Source organism: Patella vulgata, chromosome 5, assembly GCF_932274485.2.
Source record: "Patella vulgata chromosome 5, xgPatVulg1.2, whole genome shotgun sequence".
Classification (NCBI taxonomy): Eukaryota; Metazoa; Mollusca; class Gastropoda; family Patellidae; genus Patella; species Patella vulgata.
In genome coordinates, this window is record NC_065883.2 from 59,468,055 (window position 1) to 59,486,822 (window position 18,768).

Genomic DNA, 18,768 nt, shown 5'->3' on the forward strand with positions numbered 1-18,768 from the left:
GTAACAGGTACAATATGGATTATTATAAATACAAACTAAATGTCAATCATAATGAGCAAGAAATGTTTGACGTATATTTCAATTTGTTTTAATAATAAATAATTTAGTAACGCACATCTAGTGTATTCACATATAATTCTACTATAACCATGGGCGTACGGGCTCGATGAATGTTAGGGGTGGGGGTAGAACCTGAAATGAACGGAAAAATTTGGTGATAGAAGTGATAGAAGTTTCAATATTGCTGCACCTCACCTTTGGAAACAGTTACGATAAACATAAGAAAATCCCAAACTTTCACTGTTTTCAAGTCGCAGCTAAAATTTTGTTTCTTACATATCCAGAGTAAGACTTTTGTTTGCATTTTAAATTGTATAGAGATTTGCTTACCTTAGTGCTTTGAGCATTTGTAAATTGATAGCCTATGACTACTCCAGAAATATACAAAAAATCTTTTTACAGTGATGATAGGAAAGGGGAACTTCATTAAGATGCAATAAAGCATGACCATTCTTAATCTTTCAACTTTCCACAATAATGAAATAAGAGGAAATTGTACAATATCTTGTTCTGTTTCACTGTTTGTCTTTCTGCTACGGGAGGTAATGACAAAAAAATTGCAGAATAAATATTCAATGTGGATTTAATTCAATCTATCCATTCCTAAAAACTAAATCATGTGGCTAATGTAGCAAAAAATATTAGAGGAAATTGTCAAATGAATTTAACAGTTGCCGCAGATTACTTTATCTAGGACTAGAGATTAGTTTTAGATCATGTTAAAAGCATAAAAACAATATTTCGCAGAAACTGACTTTTCATCCAATTTCCAATTGATTAAAAAATGTTGTTCAAAATTTGTAGCAACGATTGTCCATGACAGATTTTGTCAGCTTAGTCACAAAATGTAGAGAGTTACATATTAGGGTAAAAACAATATATAAACCTTGGTTAAAACTGAAACTAATATAACTGCTGAATAGAAAGCATTCGCTCCTAAATCTTTAGAAAACATAGTCTGGGATAATTTACCTCCAAGTGTTTTAGACATGCTATTGTCATTAAACCTATCTGAATGTATTAGTAGCCTCCATGTGAGACAAAAATTGATTCCTGTAATTCTGTGGCATCAAATTCATGAATATCCAATATCATGTCTTATAAAACACAAGAATGGAAAAGGTCACAGCAATTCTATTTTACTTGATTTATTTAATGATGTCTGAGAAAGGATAAGGATATTCACTTCAGTAAATTTCCTGGTCAGCATTTTATTACTGATTGAGATTCACAATAAAAAAAAAGTTACTTCCAATCATTAATGAATTATAGAACCTAGCAACTTTGTTAAAATTTATCCTTTTGGCTTTTGTTCTGGAACCATAGATGCTAAAATGTTTTTTTTTTCCCTATTGTCACTTCCTATTTCTAGATTTTCAAACAGGATCTTTAATCTAAACCAAAAGTTTATAACAATTTCCGGAAGAATCCTGAAAAGTCTCATGCATTAATTTCATACTGATGTAAATCTATTAACAAGAATTTAAAATCTACCTATTTAAAATGTTTCTTTAGATCTTGACTAAAAGAATACCAGTACCTCCAATAGTGCAGATCATTTTATAAAATGGAAGCCAGAATTTCCTGTCAATAAACCATATCACTAACCAATCCACAAGCTTTAATTAAAGGCTTTTAAACAAAAACTAAGAAAATCGATCATTGCTTATTTGATGGCAGAAGAAAATAAGAAGATTCCAATAGATTCCGAGTATAAAAACACCATCCAAGATCCAACCTTCTATTGGCATATTAAAAGGTATTGACCAAAGTCTTTAAGATTTATATTCTATAAAATTTGTAAAAATGGTATGCTCCAATACTATTTCCGACTATTTTGGACCGCATATATTTTCAAGTTTTCACATTTCCATGATTCTTATCCTATAAATAAATACATGAAATAAATTATAAATGGCTTGAGCAGCTAATATGGTCTGTATGTCTTTATACAGAACGTAAAGTCTATTTCAAACTAATGACGCACAAAATCTGCTCACAGCAAAAACAACACTCAAATCCAATTAATTTTGCTCTTGTAAGTGAAAGATGGCTTTGATGCTTGAGGCTAACATATTTCCATCATCAAATGTATTAAATCAGGATTTCATGCCCAAGCTTAGTTCTTCATGACATCAAACAGTTTGTTCTTGGACAGAATGGGTCGTTTTATTTATTAAACTCATACAATTTTCTGAGTTTATATGACAAAGTCAAAAGTCTTTTATAAGATATTTTTCTATACATAAACGTAAAATTCAAGAAATTCACCTTCAACTTTCCCACAGCTACTAGTAATCAACAAGAGTGCATTTATACAGAATTCTTGCACCCTTTTGACTTTCAATTTCAGATCCAAACTTTTCAAACTATTTTCAACAAGCGGTTGCCATGCAAGATACGCCCACATTTTGCAAAAGATGGATAGAGAACAAGCTAAAAGGTAGGTTTCCAGGCAAGGAAACATACACCCACAGCAATTAAATCGCCCGAGCGGTCGAAAAGGGTTGTCACATATTTTTTTTTTCTTTTTGTAGGTAATTTGGGGCATTAAAAGACAATTTCATACAGATCAAATTATAATTTTTATCATTTGAGGATTCACAAGGTTCTACAAACTAAAACAAGGGCCTTAACTCTGGAAACAATTTACAGAAAATTTAGAAATCTGACAGGCTTTTTCTTTTTGCTAATTTAAATAATGAATATAAATTTCATACAGATCGAATGACAACTTTTGTCATTCGAATGTTTACAACGTTCAACAAAGTGAAACAAGGGCATAACTCTAGACGTAATAAACATAAATTATTGAAAATAAATAGTCTTTTTCATCCCATTAATGTAAACAACATATATCAATTTTAAAACAATCAGATGATAACTTTTGGCGTTAGTGCCTTCACAAGAAATTGTGGACGACCGACAGGGGCGATAGGAATATATTCATACAATCAGGGGACATAATCCAGGATGTTACAGTCTGACATGCGACAATATTGAAAGAAACCGCGATCTTTGGAATCTAAACATATATATTTAAGTTTCATCAAAATCTGACAAAAATTGTGAACTCTAGAGGGTCCACTACCTTCGTATTACAAGCTTATTATATTACTTGTGTAATTAGAAGTGGTCATTTTGTTAGACAGTTTTGGTCACAAAATTCAAACTCAACCGTAATTATCGGATACAAATTGTGACCTCTAGAGTGTTCACAGGCTAAAAATAAAACAGGAGCCAAGATCTTTGGGATATAAACCTTTATTTCAAGCTTTATCAAAATTGGAAAATGAATTATTTTGAAGCATTTATCAAAATCAAAATCATGGGCTATATTTTTGTATTTTAACTACAACATGAATTTATCTAAATTATAAGCAGAACAGTAGGCCGTTAAACCCATTTCATTTCATTTCTATATTATTAGAATGACAAAGACAGACTGGATGAGTTAAGAAGATTATCTTCGAATTTGAACTAAAGACTGGAATGGAATAATAAAGGGTTTAATAGTTTAATACCTTGTCAACATAATACTTCAATCATTTTAAGACTAACATCTGGTAGGGAGCCTACCTTTAATTTCTATACTGATGTATGAGGTAGATGAATTTTACCTGGACAATGACATTTTGGCCTACTCTTCTTTGAATTCTAAATGCCAAGTTTTTCTTTTACATGTACATAGGTGGACCTCAGTTTTCAGCCCCATTTAAACAATATGAGACACACTTGGCAATTGGGAACACTGAGCATTTAAGTCAAATGTGCAGTCCCCTACCTATTCAACTACCACAGCCCCTTTAGCCAAACAGAAATAAGGACTTTTCCTATTGTATGGCAGGTGTTCAATATCTGAGCATATTGGATAGTGTTATCACGTCTTCAATAAATCAACTCGTATCTCATAAAATTAACCATAGGCCTACTAGAAGTCAATAATAATGATGGAGATGAGTAATCTTGTACTGACCACTTCCAACACATCACTGACCATTACTAAACTCATCTTCAACCTAACTAGATTCACTAAGTCACCTTCCGCAAGCCTGTGTATAACACCTACAGGATTTGATCAATAATGGTAGAATTACCATAGAGAAGACAAACTTAATTCCTGGTGAAATGACCAATTTGCTAACTGAATGGTACTGTACTGAAAATATTTCACAACAGTCAGAGTCAATCTATGGATGATTCAAAAGAGACTGATGAAATTATGATACCAATATACAACAATACATGCTATACTTTAACCTAAAATAACAAATCAAGTCTTTAACAATAAGGCCGCCCATATACATATTTATTAATACATGAACACATAAATCAAAGTTTTTGTGGTACATATCTGGTTATCTTTGGTAAGGAATGATTGATCAGTTCCTTTGGTACATGTTTCTCTATCTTGAAGATCCTGGCTACAGACTATACATGCCAGAATCAATATTTACATGAATATTAAGCTGATACAACATGTCAAAATATAATAAAAAATATTTATTCTAGCTTTAGCATTCATTTGCATACAGATGTACATAAACATAGATGGAGGTTTTCCAAACAATTTGTATATTATACACCCACAACCAGCTAAGTCGTCCTGTCTACCAGCACCTATAATTCTGTATTTTGTTATTAAAAAAGTATAATTTTTGATATGGGTCAACCCCAGACATGCTCCATCAGAAGGAAAGTGGCCTTTTGTTGTTTGAAAACAGGGACTGTTTCACGAAATTGTTTATCCAAATTTTAGTAATTTGATTGGATAATATTAGATTGATTTTAATGCTTAGCCAATCAAAACTGAAGTATCTACTAAAATTTGGATATCATCTTTTGTTAAAATTTCGAGAAACAGGGCCCAGCTCTTTTGTAATAAGGAATAAAATATGTTGCAAGATGCTGAAGATGGGTCATAATAAAAGAACATAGAGAGTTTTATGTTTCATAAAAAAAAAACATATACATTTACATTATTCAATCCAGCACAAAATCGATGTAAATCATAAATGTAGAAATTGTCCTCACTATAAGGAAGATTAAAGTATAATGTGGGTGAATTATAGTGAACTTATGTAGAACTTAAATTTGATTGACAAAACTAAAAGAAATCTTGATTCCTGGAAGGAATTCAGGTCATTTTAACATAATCAGATGTGAAATATATAAACATTAAAAAGCATCTTATATATTATTCAAACATGCTTGGAGATTGTATTCGGACTGTAGTCGCATCAAGGCCATTGACTAGACACGCCTTTGGTTTTACTCCATGCACTAACCTTTACCCCGTAGGGACTTCGTTAAAATGGTCAAATCAATTTGGTTAGCCAATGTTTGCATGCATATTGAAATTGGCAAGTCCTCTATTAAACTGACATGTACATTGTATATCTAACCATCTAATCTCTACAAAACCCTATCTTCAGTACCATTCATGTAAGAAAAATCTGGATACAGGAAAAAGCTTATAAAAGTTGGATTTAAGCCAAAAGCCCAAGTTCCTATATACATCTAGTTTCCATGCCTGTTTATTATCAATAATTAACAAAGGAAATCTTCAATAAGTGTAACATGGAGTTGTTTTAATAATTAACCAATCACGGCACCATTAAACAACAAACAGTTCTATGTCCGTGGGTAAATTTAAGTGAGCACCAAAATATCAATCTTCTAAAGACTGATATAGAGAAATTTAGCTGTGAATATTTTTACCAAAATCCCATGATTAATAGTGCAACACACCTACGAAAAAATTAAACAAATTGAGTGGGTAATTTCTATAAACTACATGTACTTTGATTATTGGAAAAAATCCAACTTTGGTGGAACGACAGACATAGTTCTACAGATTACCACAATTCACCAAGAAAGATAGAGGCAAAGCAAGAGAGAGTATTGTTTAATGTTATATTTACTTGTACACATAGAGGGGCCTTCTTCTTGCTAGCCTGAGGTCGAGGCCCATTCATTCTCGATGTGGGACCAGGGCGGTAATCCCATAAGTTTGAAGGTGAAGGACGAACAGTGTCCTTTCCCTTAAATAACAAGTGAAATACCCATAAAACATTATTTGTAATAATGCACTACCAAAGCACGTACACCACAAACAACATTAAACATCATAACGGAACATAGCAGGATAAATTAATTTTATCGGTGTTATTGTCTGTTATTGTCTTCAGCTAAAAATAGATAGAAACCAACAAATTTCTGAGAATCATGCTTAAAATGTCTTGTTTCTCAGATTTCCATGGCTGTCATCTAGGTCATGTTTTGCTATTAAAATCTTGGTAATATTTTTCCCCCAATGTGTTTTAACAAATTGTGATATCAATTTGGAACTCCTCTTTAAAGGTTTCAGGTGACTTGAAGTGCATCTGGGATTAACATTCTATTTTAGTGCATTAATCTGTTTGACAGCACTTTTAAAATCTAATTTATAACGGTCTACCATTAGGAAGTTATTTGGGTTAATACTGTGCTTGTACTTAAAACTAAAACACTAAGGATTATGTTTGTGTAGTATTCAAAGCAAATAATGGTTTCCGTTTAAAGGTTTGATCTTTTCAAGCCTTAGAATAGACAACCTGTTGATAAATATGCTTAGAGGGGGGAAAAATGACATAGCAAACACTTAAAATCGGCTTACATTTAATTTTGTATTTATTTTTTAGACCTGAGGCTGAGATGAGAGAGAAGTTCAAAAAGGATGCGATTTGTTCATCCATAATCTTTCTTGGCCATCTTGTTTGCTGGCTACTTTTGGAGGGAACAAATTTAATTTAGTTGAATACCAAAGCAAAATATTTTTTCTGATTTTCAAAATTAGCTCATTCTGCTTTTATTTCTACAGAGATGCACCCAACTACTAGAAAAAGATTAGCTGCATCCAATCAAAGACCTTAATTAATTATGCTAGATTCGATTCATGTAGTATCTATAGAAATTACAAGTTTTAAACTTGAAAACAACACTTCATGTTTCAAGTTGTTATCTTTATTTGCACAATTGCATAACTTAAATTCCATGTTAAATATGACCATTTTTATGTCACAAACATGGAAAGAAATGAAATAGCGTGTGCAATAAGAGAAGTTCTCCAAGAAGGCTGTTTCTGCCTGATCTTCAAATTCGTTTTAGTATAGGCCAACAAGTACCAAAGTGTACCTCAGTTTTTTGTCCCATCTAAACAACTAGATGAAATTTCAATGCAGGCCCTTAATCCCACACTACTGACAACTGGCAACCACCCTGGAAAATCTGGAGAAACTTTCTCGGCTGACACCAGGATCGAACCTTGCACATCCTGGTTAGTGAGCCAACAACTTACTAACTGAACCACTTTGGCTGCCCATATCTGTATGGTGCATTACACATAAGAACTAAATGAGACACCTATGATCCACCCACAAACTTGTAATTACCATAAATATAACATGATTCGAATGCAGCAATACGCCAATAGTGGTATACTGAGCTATACACAACTAACCTTAGAATAATCATATAATTATATCCCATTTAGTGATTAACAACAGAAAAGCATAGATACTGACTGAAAAAAATTGTAAGTTTTTGTGTTAAAAGAGAAAGATGGTTAAATAAATTGTATTTGGTACCTACCCTTTTCTCTCCCAGGTTAAGAACTTTGGTATGAAGCTGCCGTGTATACGAGGTTGACCAATCAATTGGAAGCAAATTACCAAAATTACCAGTAATTGTCCACCACATTCTGCAAAAATAAAACAAAAGTTCTTGACAATAACCAGAAACTATTTATGTAGTGCTACCCAATATTCATCCTACTGTTGCAAAAAATTTACGATTTAACACTTTAAAGATGTATCATGGTAGATTTAGATAAAGAGCTTGCCATTCTTGCGATACTACAGTAGAATCTGTAGGAGCAGCCACTCCTATTCAGTGGCATCTCCTTGTAAGTGGTCACAATAAATTCCCGCCCCCCCCTACAAATTCTTTTGTTTCATCTCTTTAATCAACAGTCACTCCTCCAACGCGGCCAGCGGTCACTATTTTACTAATAAATTTAGCAAAATAGCGCTTATTCAATGGCCATTGTTCAAGTTTCAACTTCGTAGCACCTCCTCTAATCCTGTGATTAATAGTTAACTATCTGAGAGATGATATTAGGCTTGCCATGTGAATAAATGTCTAAATAATAATTTATGTAAGATTTGAAGCCAGACAAAAAGACCTGCAATAGGCACATTTAGCTCTTACATATTGCATCTTTAAACAACTACACACCATACCATTATTATCTGACCAAATAATTTAGTCAGAACTAAATCATGTAAGTAACGATAAAGTAAATAATGTATGTAAATTATTAACATATATATAAATCAATAAAGTATAGAAGTGTAATAATGTAATATAACAGGTGGTATTGACAAACATAAAACCTGATAAAATGTATCAATAAAATAACAATAACAACACAATTATTGCTTTGACTTCAACTGAAATTTTCAGTCATAATAATTAAACAAATGAATGCCCTTCCTTCGATATTAAAATATAAACGTAGGTGTGTTTTCTATTTGATGGATACATGTGGTTTTAGTGGGTCACCTTCTACTTGAAAAATCTGAACCACAATAAACTGACTGGACTTTTTGATGGACTGGTAACTTCATTTGAATCCCAGTCATGTTTACTCTGTAGAAGATAGATGACACAACAACGGTAGTCTAGATTAACCCTACATAGAACTACTAAAATCAACATTGCTTTCATGAACATCTAAAATTGGCAATGCATTAATGGAAACTTGTTTCCTGTGTTTACCAGCTTCTAATATGTATTTCACATCTGTATGGTGACAGGGGGAAAGCAGACTGGATAATCTAAAGGAACTTTCTCAGTGGGGTATAAGTTTGATATATAGCATTATTTTCCTATAAAATTTTATTTCCCAGAAGCCACAAGCTTAAATGATAAAAAAAATAAATGAAAGGCCTCCAATCGTAGCCAAAAACACATTCATCCAATAGACAAATGCTTTTAGCACATTCTCACTAAGCTCAGTCAACCACTGCTTTATTCAATATGCTGAATTCAAAGTTCATAAATTTAAAATCAGTTCTGTAGACAGCTGTAAGTGCGAATTGAGTATGCATTAATTTCATATCTGTACAATTGTACAATCAGATATTTGGTATATTTGAAAATTATGCTTATAAAGAGATTTGTAAAGAAGGTATTATGTACAAGATGTGCCATCTCTGCATGCAACATTTTACTCAAACCTGGAATTATTCAAAACAAGCATCAGGCGAATACCATTAAAGATACATTATGGGAGATTCGATAATGAGTTAACAGTTCTCACTATAATAGTTAGAAACTAGATAATGTAAAGGCAATTTGGTGAAAATTTCGTTCAAATTGATCCACTATGAACCGAGAACAAAGCGATTGAATTTCCGCCTAGCCTTGATCATCATTACTAAAGTCATTACGATAAACAGCATAGTCTCGATTATCCATTTAATCGTTAAATCGTGGAGGAAAGTTATGCAGTAAATCGGCTCACAATCCACTAAAGATCGCAGGCAAGCAATGCCATCTAGAGTTGATTATGGTCTGGATAGGTTAATTAATTTCTAATTAATAATGTAGATAACATTTCAGGCCTAAAGAAAAACCTGCAATAGACAGATTTACATGTAGTTCTTGCATAATGTATGTTAAATATTCTTTAGTAATTCATTATTAATGTAATAAACTTTTTTGCACAAAGAAAATTAGACAGTTTAATACATGTGTGAATACTGTTAACGCCTACTATATCTGGTTAAATCCATTGATTAGTTTGAATATAACATTTTATTATTGAGCTTGGAAACGTTATTCATAGAATTTTCAATTTATATATAAATGTGTCCTACAGTTAACTAGTCAAAGGTAATAAAGAATTTTATAGCCTGCATACTATTCAAAAAAAGTAGGGGATATTTGATTTTGGGGGCATAATACTAAAATATGCAAATGACTACGAAAAAAGTCACTATAGAACCTAACAGAAGAAACATTTCCAGTTACATGTGACGCCCAAACGCACCAATAGCTACCGCATGGAATGCAGGTGATGCTTGGGATCATCATGGGGGTCCAACCCAAGATTTGCACGACTCTGACTTTGAATGTTACAGTCATTGTGGCATTGAATTCCAGGGTGGAAACATCAGTTTAATTGTTTTAGTGACCAGAAAACAAATTGTGATATGCGTCGGCTTACCCAAAATGAAAGGTTACGTGCCCTTGGCATGCTACAGATCGGCACAACACAGGCGGTTGTGGCGTGGACGATGAATGTTTCTCAGTCTGTCATAAGCCGGCTATGGTCCAGATACCGTGATACACAATCTGTACAGGACAGACCACGCTCAGGTCGACCAAGGGCGACAACTCAAGCCCAGGATCGATTTATCCGTACCTTGGCCTTGAGAAATCGTGTCAGATCAGCGCTCGTCTTCAAACATACACTGGTGTGAAAGTGAGTGGCCAGACGATTCAGAATCGACTGCATAGGGGTCACCTTCGCGCCCGACGTCCTCGCGTGATCCCTTGTTTGAGAGATCATCACATTCAGGCAAGACGTCGTTGGTGTAGGGATCGTCAACACTGGGATAATCGACGCTGGAGCAATGTGATGTTTTCAGATGAGTCAAGGTTCACTGTTGATTTTTTGGACAGACGTAGGAGGGTGTGGCGTCGTCGAAACGAGCGCTTCCAAGACGTTAACGTCATCAGACATGATCGATTTGGGGGTGGTTCTGTTATGGTGTGGGGAGGCATCACTGTTGCTGGAAGAACGGCTTTACATGTTGTTGCAGGGCGTGTTACAGGCCAGTACTACCGGGAGAACATCTTGGCAGTCCATGTTGTGCCGTTCGCACAACGTCATGGCCGCCGTTTTATCTTCCAGGATGACAACGCAAGATGTCACAGGGTCAGGATCGTTACAGGTTACCTCCAACAACAGAACATCACCACATTACCTTGGCCAGCACTGAGTCCCGACCTCTCCCCCATCGAGCATGTCTGGGACATGCTTGGACAGAGGTTACGTTAACGTCAACAACGTCCTGCCAATGTCCAAGAACTTGCTGCCTCGTTGCAACAGGAATGGGACAATCTGGACCAAAATGACCTTAGACGTCTCATTAGGAGTATGCCACGTCGGATCAATGCTTGTTTGGCAAACAGAGGAGGATTTACCCGTTACTGACTTGGTTGTGATGCTGTGGTAACTTTGCTGTTTGACCCCGGGTATCATTTTACCCTTATAATGGTCAGTCTGTGCCTTACTTAGTCTAACGATCATTTGGAATAAATCGATGAATGTGAACTTCATTTCATTTTGTCATTTGTTTCTTCGTCAGTTTCATTAGGTGACTTTAATAACACTTAAAAATCAAATATCCCCTACTTTTTTTGTATAGTATATGTCACTGCAGAAAATTTAATACAAAAGCACAATAGATAGATGATAGATTCACATTTGTGCTGATAAGAATAAGCAAATTTAAAATAATAATGTAAGGAAAGTGTCCTTATTGTTCGCAAAACAGCAGTGTTACATTACCCAATGTTAATTTAATACCTTGATTGATGATTCATGTGACTAAATACGAGGAGACAGAATGATATATAGAATGTGGCTAATGTCTTGATTAGTGGAATATTCGCTGACTGGTGAGAAAATGCAAGACTGTTTTAAATGAGATTCAAGGATTTTTTTGAGGGATGAAATTAAATAACGAGCTTTGAATTAAGTTCAATGTTCCAATGAAAGTACATGATTATATAACAATGTATATCATATATTTTATAAACCATGGTTATGAGCATTATGAGCACCAATGGAAAGTGGTGTTTCTGATTAGCTATAGTTCCAATTCCTATGGATAAACACGATATACAGTATTCTGTCAGCAAACCTAGTAGACCAATGAAAACAATTGCCAACAATAACTCCCAATAATGCTTTGAGATTATACATACTAACAATTGGGTTTAGGTAATTAAATAATCCAGAAGGTAGAATATTATTAATGATAATATTTTTGAATAATTTATATCATACAGTACAGTACTTTATTAATAGAACTTTTAAGTGACACCATTTTATTGATCTATCATAAAGGTTAAGTTATATGGAGCAACAAAATAAAGTTTAAGATCGATAATAGCTTTGTTTACTAGTTTTCTTGTGGTATATACAATAATGTATATTTTATGTATTAGATGAGATACCATTAGCTTTAAACCAATCAAAAGAATCAACTGTAGTCACTCAGTATTGATCTTCTATTTGGACATGGCAAAGCAAATTATTTTGTCAAACTCTCAGCAATCACTTTATAAAATAGGTTTTTGGTCAAGTATAGAAATTCATTATAATAACCCTTTGATAGAGAGAGAGAGAGAGAGAGAGAGAGGGAAGGTTTAACAGCTACTCGACACTTTGGGATTAACATATGGTCCAATTTTATTTCATTAATTCGCTTGCACCTATGGAATTTTACCATTGCAACGAAACCAGGGGACCCAGAGAAAACCCATAAGGTTGGACGCGATCCTACTCCTTGTCACGTTCAAGTGAGGAATCTTTGGCAAAAAGATTGATAATGATTAACAATTACCAGCAACATATCCAAGTTACATGTATCTAATGTGGTGTGCATTTAGTTCTTGTGATTTGACACGCATGCGTTAAATCACTAGAACCCCCCCCCCCTCCCTTTCAAAGATTGCATGTTTAGTGATTCTAGGTATTCAGATAAACTTAATAACGCTACACTGTTATTGACATGAGATTTTGAAAGTAAGGAAGATCTTTGAATTAAAGACAAAATCTAACATCAGTACACACTGTAGATGTAATAATCTATCATTTTATCGAAACAAAACATCAGATCGACCCAAATGAAACAGATACATGTAATAAATGCTAGAACCAAAGAAATTCTATTTATCTAATTCATGAAAACTTATATTCCCAAAATCCATTAAATGAAAACCAGTTTATAGGGATAGTGATAGAAAACTTGCCTGTTCATTAGCCTAATAGCCTTTAGCCTAGTACCCTACTAGTAATAAAAGACAGATGGATCAATATAACAGTAGAATTTATAAGAACTACCTCCCAATACTATCAACTGGTTCTGATTTACATCCCTCTTCAACTAATTCTAGAAGGTAAATTTCCAACAATTTGCCTTTAATCTTTAAAAGTAAAGAACAGGCTGGCACAATAAAAAAAATATTAGACAAAACTTTATGGATTTACTACTTATTCTATTGGGGGGGGGGGGGATGGATGGCCGAATGGTTAGCATGTGCGCACTTCGATTCTGAAATGACCTAGTTTGTGTCGAGTGGACGTTAAACCCCATCTCTCTCTCTCGCTATTGATTTACTACTTCAATACACATTACACTGGTACAGTAATCTTGATCTTGCTTGATAAAGAATGATGTAAGGGTATTGAAATGTTTCGTGAAATAAAATAAGAAGTACTGACAGTAAATACATTGTAGAGATCTAAGAACATTCTTACTGATATGACTCCCAAATTTCCAATCTCCAGTGTACCTTGACTTAGCTGAGAAAACTAAAACTGGATAACCTATATCAAAGAACATGGTGGCATCTCCAAAGCATGAAATTCATTGAAAACAAACAGAACATAACCATATACCTTATTGTGTAGGTTACATGAGTTAATCCTTCTCAATGTGGGTGGCAAGCAGACATATTTTAAAAGCGGGTTATTTGCGTCATTCATTCTTTAAATTATTTAGTAATTTTAGCGACATTTAACCGAAATTTATCATATGCTGTCTGATTCAGGTATACAGACAAAAAATTTATATAAACTGCCTTTTAAACAGCCTAAGGTTACATCTTCCAGACTTTCATAATAAATAATTGGGATAGGAAGTGTTGAACAGTTTAAAGAGCTAGTAAATTTGCTGGAAATTGATTTCAGGTTGAGGTCGCACATAAGTCTACAAAGGACTAGTGAATAAAGAATAACCTGCTATTGGCGAGTACATGTAAGTTAATCGAAATGAGATGCAGAACTACTTTAGCATGAGATAAATCAATCAATGACTCATGATGAAATATAAAGAGAGACAGAGTTGTTATATATGGACATTACATCATAGAATACAATTTTATATCTTTATTTAATGATACAGAAGTCTCTAGGCCCTATGTCACATTCTGACATCATGGACAGTAAAGAAAGGAATTTAGCATCTTGTACACATAAAAAGACACTTGGTACTAACTATAGAACTGAGAATTTTTCCAGATAGTGGAACAACAGAACATTCATTCATGGCCAAATAATTTTTGAATAAATTTAACTAAAATGCTGTTCAGATGCTCATATTAAGTTGTTTTAAAAGCACTTCAAATGTTAAAATATATAACCAACCAATGGGTGTACAGTGTATACGAGCTTACATTTTGGGGGACTTGTAAACTAATGTACCCACCGGACTTGTCTTTGTCCAATTATGATAAATTATTAACATTAGTCTTAAACAGCAACATATCATGAGTTAAAAGGTTCACCTTCAACATGTAACTGACTTCTGAAATGCAGCTTACAATTTCTGTTCTGCATTTAGTAATTAATTTAACTTGATCGTTTATCAAAGGGAAACAAATTTAGGCTGCTTTTAGTTACGCAAGTCAACAGCTACATGAGCATACAAAAGCCTATAACAAATTCTCTCTTGGTAACAATAAGCTTTATTATCACATCAATGCCACTACCAGTATATACATGTATACCAAGCTAATAAATTATTCAACATACTTCATGACAATACATATTGCATGTACAATAATAATAGTCAAGCCAAAAAAATATCAACAAAGTTTAATACAGCTGATAGTTAATCCAAAACATACAGTAAACAAGAAAAGCAAACAAATACTACAAATTTCACAACCTTTATGTACACTTTTAGAAATTCAATTGTATTGAATTTGAATAACAACTATTTTAACAGATACTCAAAGTCAACCAATGGCAAATAGCACAAATAGAATGTTAAATCGACAATTTCCTCAAATAGGGAGGTTCACATAAGGTCATTTGGTAAAAGTTATTCAAACTGTCTAGACTCCTTTAACCAGGTGAAATGAAATGAAATGGGGCTTAAGGCTTACTGTTCTGCTCCGAATGGGCTAATGAAGACAGGGACTGCTTTAACAGTCATTTTTTGATGAAAATCACTTATCCATGAATATTATCAAATGATTGGTCATTGGATATATTTTGTTTTTATAAAATCAATCTAAAAATAGAATACCACGCACTGATAATTTGGGAAAATTTTTTGGGCCACTCAAATGTTTCCATGCTATTACATTTATTAAGAACTAAATGCACACCACATTAGATACATGTAACTTCGATATGTTGCTGGTAATTGTTAATCATTATCAATCTTTTTGCCAAAGATATATAGAGTACCTGTATGAACTAAATTAATCAATACATGAACATCTGTGTTTAGCACACCTGCTATAGTGTACCATGTTGACCAGAAGAAATAAAGTGTGTGTTAACTGTATTTTAGTCTGATTGGGTTTGTTACATAATTATCATCTGCTGGCTTTTCAGGTCGAAATCGTGGAATAAATTTTATTTTGAGGGTTTTGATGTTTAATGATAGAAAACCAATGTTGACATTTTTTCTGAGTAGGTCTTCATAGTATGGGAGGCCACTATTGGTTTAAAAACTGTTCTGACATACAATTGATCAGATTCACAGTAAAGAAATAATTGGTAAGTAGACAAGTATGTATCCAGGAAGTATTGGATGGGGGACCAATACAAGAAGGGCATACTAGCTGTATTTTCACCAGACTATGACAACAAATTTACCCTTAATATTGGCAAATATCTCATTACTTTTTTCAATTAGTTAATTTCATTTTTAAATGTAGATAAAAATGGGAATTTGATTTTTTTAAGGTGAGACGTCTGTCTATGGTAAAGATACAGGCAGAACATCATTAAATCTTTTTCTAAACAAGCATTTCATTTATTTTCATATCAATACCTTTACAGAGTGTACAAAAATAAGACTATTGATTGTTTGGACCAAACATAATGTCCTTCACACGCCCACAACAATTATTAATCATTAGACTAATCAGTGTAAACAGATGGTCATACCTAATAAATAATTGCATAATCTGTACATAAGTGAACAAAGTACCCTTCTAAATATATATCATATTGAAAAGAACTAGACAACTGAGATAAATACTGGTACTTTTGTTGGGGTTAATAACAGTTATTATTATAGTTTGTAAATGGAGAAATAAAATATTTCTGGACAATTTAAGAACATTTACTCTGTAATGATTATTGTAATGGAAGATAGAAATGTTGATATATTATAGAGAATCTCATAGTCTTTTTTTATTTCAAATATACTATTCAAAAAAAGTAGGGGATATTTGATTTTGGGGGCATAATACTAAAATATGCAAATGACTACGAAAAAAGTCACTATAGAACCTAACAGAAGAAACATTTCCAGTTACATGTGACGCCCAAACGCACCAATAGCTACCGCATGGAATGCAGGTGATGCTTGGGATCATCATGGGGGTCCAACCCAAGATTTGCACGACTCTGACTTTGAATGTTACAGTCATTGTGGCATTGAATTCCAGGGTGGAAACATCAGTTTAATTGTTTTAGTGACCAGAAAACAAATTTTGATATGCGTCGGCTTACCCAAAATGAAAGGTTACGTGCCCTTGGCATGCTACAGATCGGCACAACACAGGCGGTTGTGGCACGGACGATGAATGTTTCTCAGTCTGTCATAAGCAGGCTATGGTCCAGATACCGTGATACACAATCTGTACAGGACAGACCACGCTCAGGTCGACCAAGGGCGACAACTCAAGCCCAGGATCGATTTATCCGTACCTTGGCCTTGAGAAATCGTGTCATCACAGCAAATCAGATCAGCGCTCGTCTTCAAACAGACACTGGTGTGAGAGTGAGTGGCCAGACGATTCGGAATCGACTGCATAGGGGTCACCTTCGCGCCCGACGTCTTCGCGTGATCCCTTGTTTGAGAGATCATCACATTCAGGCAAGACGTCGTTGGTGTAGGGATCGTCAACACTGGGATAATCGACGCTGGAGCAATGTGATGTTTTCAGATGAGTCAAGGTTCACTGTTGATTTTTTGGACAGACGTAGGAGGGTGTGGCATCGTCGAAACGAGCGCTTCCAAGACGTTAACGTCATCAGACATGATCGATTTGGGGGTGGTTCTGTTATGGTGTGGGGAGGCATCACTGTTGATGGAAGAACGGCTTTACATGTTGTTGCAGGGCGTGTTACAGGCCAGTACTACCGGGACAACATCTTGGCAGTCCATGTTGTGCCGTTCGCACGACGTCATGGCCGCCGTTTCATCTTCCAGGATGACAACACAAGATGTCACAGGGCCAGGATCGTTACAGGTTACCTCCAACAACAGAACATCACCACATTACCTTGGCCAGCACTGAGTCCCGACCTCTCCCCCATCGAGCATGTCTGGGACATGCTTGGACAGAGGTTACGTCAACGTCAACAACGTCCTGCCAATGTCCAAGAACTTGCTGCTGCGTTGCAACAGGAATGGGACAATCTGGACCAAAATGACCTTAGACGTCTCATTAGGAGTATGCCACGTCGGATCAATGCTTGTTTGGCAAACAGAGGAGGATTTACCCGTTACTGACTTGGTTGTGATGCTGTGGTAACTTTGCTGTTTGACCCCAGGTATCATTTTACCCTTATAATGGTCAGTCTGTGCCTTACTTAGTCTAACGATCATTTGGAATAAATCGATGAATGTGAACTTCATTTCATTTTGTCATTTGTTTCTTCGTCAGTTTCATTAGGTGACTTTAATAACACTTAAAAATCAAATATCCCCTACTTTTTTTGAATAGTATATAACAAAATCCGAATAACAAATTCAGACAACAAATGTTGAACTGGTTTAAAATCCCAGGTGATCGTTAAACCAGTTCAACTTGCGCATCTGAACACAAAGGCAGGGCATGTAAACAAGTTTAAAAACCCCAGCTCTAGTCGGTCTTAAAATCCCAGGATATTTTGAGAGAGAGAGAGAGAGATAGAAACTAGGTCATTTCTTGACTAACATATGGTACAATTTTATTTCAGTAATTCGCGTAGGGGTCTTTAGCTGTGGGAGGAAAACGGAGGGACCCAGAGAAAACCAATGAGGTTGGACAGGCGACCCTACTCCTTGTCACGTAGAACAGGGGAATGGAAACCACGCCAGTTGACTCAATGACAGACCTTATGATGCTAACCATTCGGCCATCCAACACCCCAGATGATTTGAACTACATGTAACTGGGTGATAAAGTAATATTCTTGACAAGCCCAAAAACATTTTAATATCAAGAACCCAGGATTGGTTAAGAAACAGCCATATTCCATCATATTAGGAATAATGTATGTGTGGTTGACAAGGAAAGTATGTCAATTAATCAAGACTACTGGTGGAATGAAATGAAATGAAATGGGGTTTAACGTCCTACTGTCCTGCTCCTATACTGGGCTAATGAAGACGGGCATATGCCATACAGTGTGCT

At 34.7% G+C, this 18,768-nt stretch overlaps 1 protein-coding gene across 2 annotated transcripts in view; it reads right to left on the reverse strand.

The window, feature by feature from the left end:
* The window catches only part of LOC126820869 (fasciculation and elongation protein zeta-2), a 54,219-nt gene that overhangs the window by 25,143 nt on the left and 10,308 nt on the right, over window positions 1–18,768 (reverse strand). The window contains exons 2-3 of one of the 2 annotated variants that reach the window (XM_050549005.2): window positions 7,693–7,801; window positions 5,985–6,104 (exon numbers count right to left, since the gene is read on the reverse strand). In XM_050549005.2, coding sequence (XP_050404962.1) covers window positions 5,985–6,104; window positions 7,693–7,801 — 229 coding nt within the window. The remainder of the gene's footprint in view (window positions 1–5,984; window positions 6,105–7,692; window positions 7,802–18,768) is intronic. The other variant, XM_050549006.2, reaches the window with a different exon arrangement.